This window comes from Pelodiscus sinensis, chromosome 5 (assembly GCF_052426305.1).
Source record: "Pelodiscus sinensis isolate ZL-2025 chromosome 5, ASM5242630v1, whole genome shotgun sequence".
Taxonomy (NCBI): Eukaryota; Metazoa; Chordata; order Testudines; family Trionychidae; genus Pelodiscus; species Pelodiscus sinensis.
In genome coordinates, this window is record NC_143056.1 from 55394266 (window position 1) to 55398457 (window position 4192).

General features: G+C 47.4%; 1 protein-coding gene across 1 annotated transcript; it reads right to left on the bottom strand.

Moving 5' to 3' along the window:
- Nucleotides 1-1131: 1131 nt before the first annotated feature.
- Nucleotides 1132-3958, bottom strand: GJD2 (gap junction protein delta 2). The gene is made up of 2 exons (XM_006123266.5): nt 3648-3958; nt 1132-2968 (listed from the first exon to the last, which is right to left on the bottom strand). Exons 1-2 carry the CDS (start codon nt 3716-3718, stop codon nt 2125-2127), a joined length of 915 nt encoding a protein of 304 aa, XP_006123328.1. The 5' UTR covers nt 3719-3958; the 3' UTR covers nt 1132-2124.
- Between the last annotated feature and the right edge of the window lie 234 nt (nt 3959-4192).

The following is a 4192-nucleotide window of genomic DNA, read 5'->3' on the forward strand; positions in this document are numbered from 1 at the left end:
AGGAGACTTCACAGGACATTCCAGTAGTTTATGACTTGAAAATCAGATTTGCCTGGAGTGTATTTGTGTGTGTCAATAATCTTTAGAAGCTTGTTATATTGCAGAGGGAGATTTTAGCTCTTAAATTGCCTTTCTAAAAATAGGATTTATGTTTTTATAGTTAATAGGCAATTAAATAATAATATAATTATGCATCTAAATAGCAACAAAACAGTCAAGAAAGGAAATGTTGGGTTTTTCATAATCAAATTTTAAAGCTGTGTTTCTAAGGTGAGGAAAATGGTAAAAGCATATTTAAAACAACATTGTATATTGGTAATGTTTCATAGCTTGAAGTAAAAAATCCACAGAGGAAGGTGGTAATATTCAGAATGAAGAAAGCATGATATAATTTAAAACATTGATAACACTAATAAAGCACAACTACAAGCAAAATGATTAGGGTATCTAGTGTAAGCCAAGAGGCAAGCCCAGCTATTTGGATAGTCGTTAGCCAAAAATACAGTAAAATCTACTGAAAACCCACCTGCAATATTCAACTTCTGTCTCATACACCATTTTTGAAAGACCTGGATCAGGTCCTTGACAGATAAATTAAGGCAAGTTTCTCTTTACACACCATCAAAACCATCATTAACAAATATTTGTTTGTGACCCACCGAATGGCTTGATATTAAGTTGTTGAGACTGGACAAGTGTAGCTCTTGAACCAACTAAGGGCCTGTGGAACTCTGGCAGTTTGCTGAGGCTATCCTTTGGACTTCATGGTGAAGGCATGTAATTGTTTTAGATGTAGGCCAATGGACAGATTGGGGAATTCACAGAGTGGCCTTGGCAACCAGCTAAGGGTCTGAGCCAGTGCTCACTGAAGTCAATGGAAAGAATCCCACTTATTTGAATATGGGCTAAAGGCACAGAGGTAGCTTACTGAGCAATTCAGCTGTATCTGACAGTCTTAATTTCCCATCTTTCTATCAATTAGTGCTAAAACCATGAATGGGATACTTTGAATACCTGAACACTAATTCCAGAGGAGTTTATATTTTGATCTCATATGTTTATAGACATGCATATTATTAAAACAAAAAGAGCAATGGTCTCTGTTTTACAAAAAAAAGGCAAGTACTTTATTTATCAATAGAATTACCAGCTGCTTTTTACACCATTGCCATGACTATACAAATAGCATAAAATAAATAAAGGAGAGTATAAAACCACGTTACTCCAGTTGGTACCCCTGGACAATTCTTTGACTAAAAACAGAGTTAGATGTTGCAAATATGGCACTTATATGAATAAGAGCAGAGAGAAGATGACATATTCACAGTTAAAAGCAACAAACTCTGTTCCTTTGGTATATTTGCCAGATGACCATAGGTTACTTACGTTAATTAGTTCCATCTTATTTATACACATCAGGATAAGTTTTGAAAACATACTGACAAATTTGGTAGATTCCCAACTAGCATAAGATGATTAAGGTCACTGGTGTGAACAGACAGGCAAACAAAAATGGCAAAATTATGTTCAGCATGATTGTGTTGTGTAATTGTTGTACAAAATGATGTTAGAAAATAGCTAATAATATACACCAGCAATAAACTCTGTGGCTGGGACAGACAAAATAACACCAGACATCCTTGAGGATGCAAGTGCACAGACCTATTGGCTGGGCTTCTGGTCAGGTGCTTACCAGTGCAATTAACCTCCTTTGAAAATGTGCTTGCAATTGTATATTACAGAATTCCCCTGTACATACCCCGGAAAACAGCATCCTTGTAATTTTTTTAGCTATAATCATTCTACATGCGATTACAACAATAAATCAGACAGTCCGGCCTGTAATCTCATCTTAATGATGACCAAAAAACTACTCCATTCAAGAGATAATATTGGATCATTAGAAAACAGTAACTGTACTGTAAGGCCAGATCAAGCATGGTTTTACAGCTTTTCCTTCAGTCTTTTACTTAGCACTGCATTTTGCACCTAGTTCAGTAAGTGCAGTCCCAATACCTTAGTGGCTTTCTTGGTGGTTTGCTAAAATGCTTGCCTCAGCAATGTACCTTTCCCTAATGTCTGGGTCAGTTCCACCTGGCAGAGTGTTTCAGTTCTGTCACAGCCTCACACATAGGCTGAGTCACTCGACTGAGTCCTGCCAAAGTTCGGCACGCTCATTCTTGGCAAGTCCTTGTTTCTGATTTCGTATATGGATTTCCTTTTCGCTTGTACTCCTCTCACTGCCATTTTAATCTTTCTCCAGCCCAAGTGATTCAGTTCTGCCAAATTGAGCACCACACAAATCCCACTCACTGCAAACATGAACACCAAGAAGACAGTCTTCTCCGTGGGTCTGGAGACATAGCACTCCACTTCTTTAATGCAGGGGTACCTATCACATTCATACATGGAAGGGACGTTGAATCCATACAGGAAATATTGTCCCACTAGGAATCCGATCTCCAGGGCATTTCGGAAAACTACCTGGATGATGTAAAACCTGGAGATGCCTTCCTGCCGCCTCATCTTTGACTTTGTCGTTCGGAGGGCGGGGTTGGGGATTTCCTTCACCTCCAAGCAGTCCGGCTCGGCTTCCTTGGTGGAGTTCTCGGTGTTCTGCAGCACTCCGTTGACAATGGTGTTCTTGATCTTCTTGCTGTCCTCGCGTTTCATTGAGTCCTGGTCCCTGTCCAAGGCGAGGAAGACAGTGGAGTATCTCCTCTCGCGCTGCTTAGCAGACTGGTGCACAGAGTAGGTGATAAAGCAGAGGCTGGGCGTGCAGACCATGATGATCTGGAACACCCAGTACCTGATGTGCGAAATCGGGAATGCCTGGTCGTAACACGCCTGGTTGCAGCCTGGCTGCAGCGTGTTGCACACAAACATGGTTTGCTCGTCATCGTACACCGTTTCTCCCACGATGGCCACGATGAGTATCCGGAAGATCACCACCACGGTCAGCAGGATTCTGCAAGAGAAAAGTTCCTCAGTGCACGCCGGCGCTTCCCGGAACCACCGCAGACAGCAGCAGGGCTGGGACTACTCGCGGGGAGCTGTCCGGTGCTGATCGTCCATGTGCACAGAGCTCGCCATGCAAGTGGCAAAGGATTTGGGGTTAGGCTACACGGAAAGTGCCCGCACGAAGCTTGTCCTGCGTGAGCCAGGCTACACTGTAACACACACACACACACACACACACACACACACACACACACACACACACACACACACACACACACACACACACAGCACTGCAACAGCCAACCCATACAAGACCCTCGGACCAAGGGGTGACTAGCTGAACCTGACTTTCCCCAGGCGCAGATCGCTGTCAATATCACCCTCCCTGCCCCCCTCCCCCGACCCACCCCACAGGAGCCGCATTCAAACGCTTCTCCAGAAGAGCCCCGGGCGGGGACAACTTCCTGATCTACTCCCCAGGCAGCCGGAGGAGCTGGAGACGCTTGATGGCTGAAGTTTGCTCCAGTTGGGAGCATTTTCCCCTTCGGCCAGCCCCGGCACAGGGCTCCTTAGGACAGCGCCTCCCCCTTGGGCCCGGGCACATGGCAGAGGAAAAGACCAGCTGCTCTGCCCGGCTCGCCCCGCACAGACCGGCTTAGGCTGGGTCCCTCGCCTGCCCCGCTCACCTCCCTATCATAGTCGAGTGCTGCTGCACAGCCGCCTCCAGGAGTCTCTCTAGGATGGTCCATTCCCCCATCGCTGTTCATCCGGAGACAAAGACTTGGGCAGCGCGGCCGCTCTCTGCTTCTAGCCCCCCCCCTCTCCTTCCCCCGAGCCAAGGGGAGCAAGGTCCGGGCAGGCGGCTCGGCCTGCGGGGCTGGAGGGCTGTGAGCGCAGCCCTGCAGCACGTCCGCCTCGCCGGGCACCTCCCGCGGCTGCGCTCGGCCTGGACCCCCCGCGCCCGGGCTGTGCATGGGCAGGGAGGGAGGCTGGCTGCAATGTCTTGCCGCCTCTAATCGGCCTTTAAGTAGTCTCTGCTTGCGTCACAGCCCGCTGGGGGAGAGCAGCCAGCAGCGGCGCTGGGATTTCTGCGGGTCTTAGGGAGGGCAACAGACACAAATCACTGGCACTGGGGGAAGAACTGCCCGGCTCTGGGCAGAGAGTCACATTGCCACCCGGGCATCCCGGATCATCTGAGCTCCCTGGGGAAGCCCGCCGCGAGCAGCTAGCC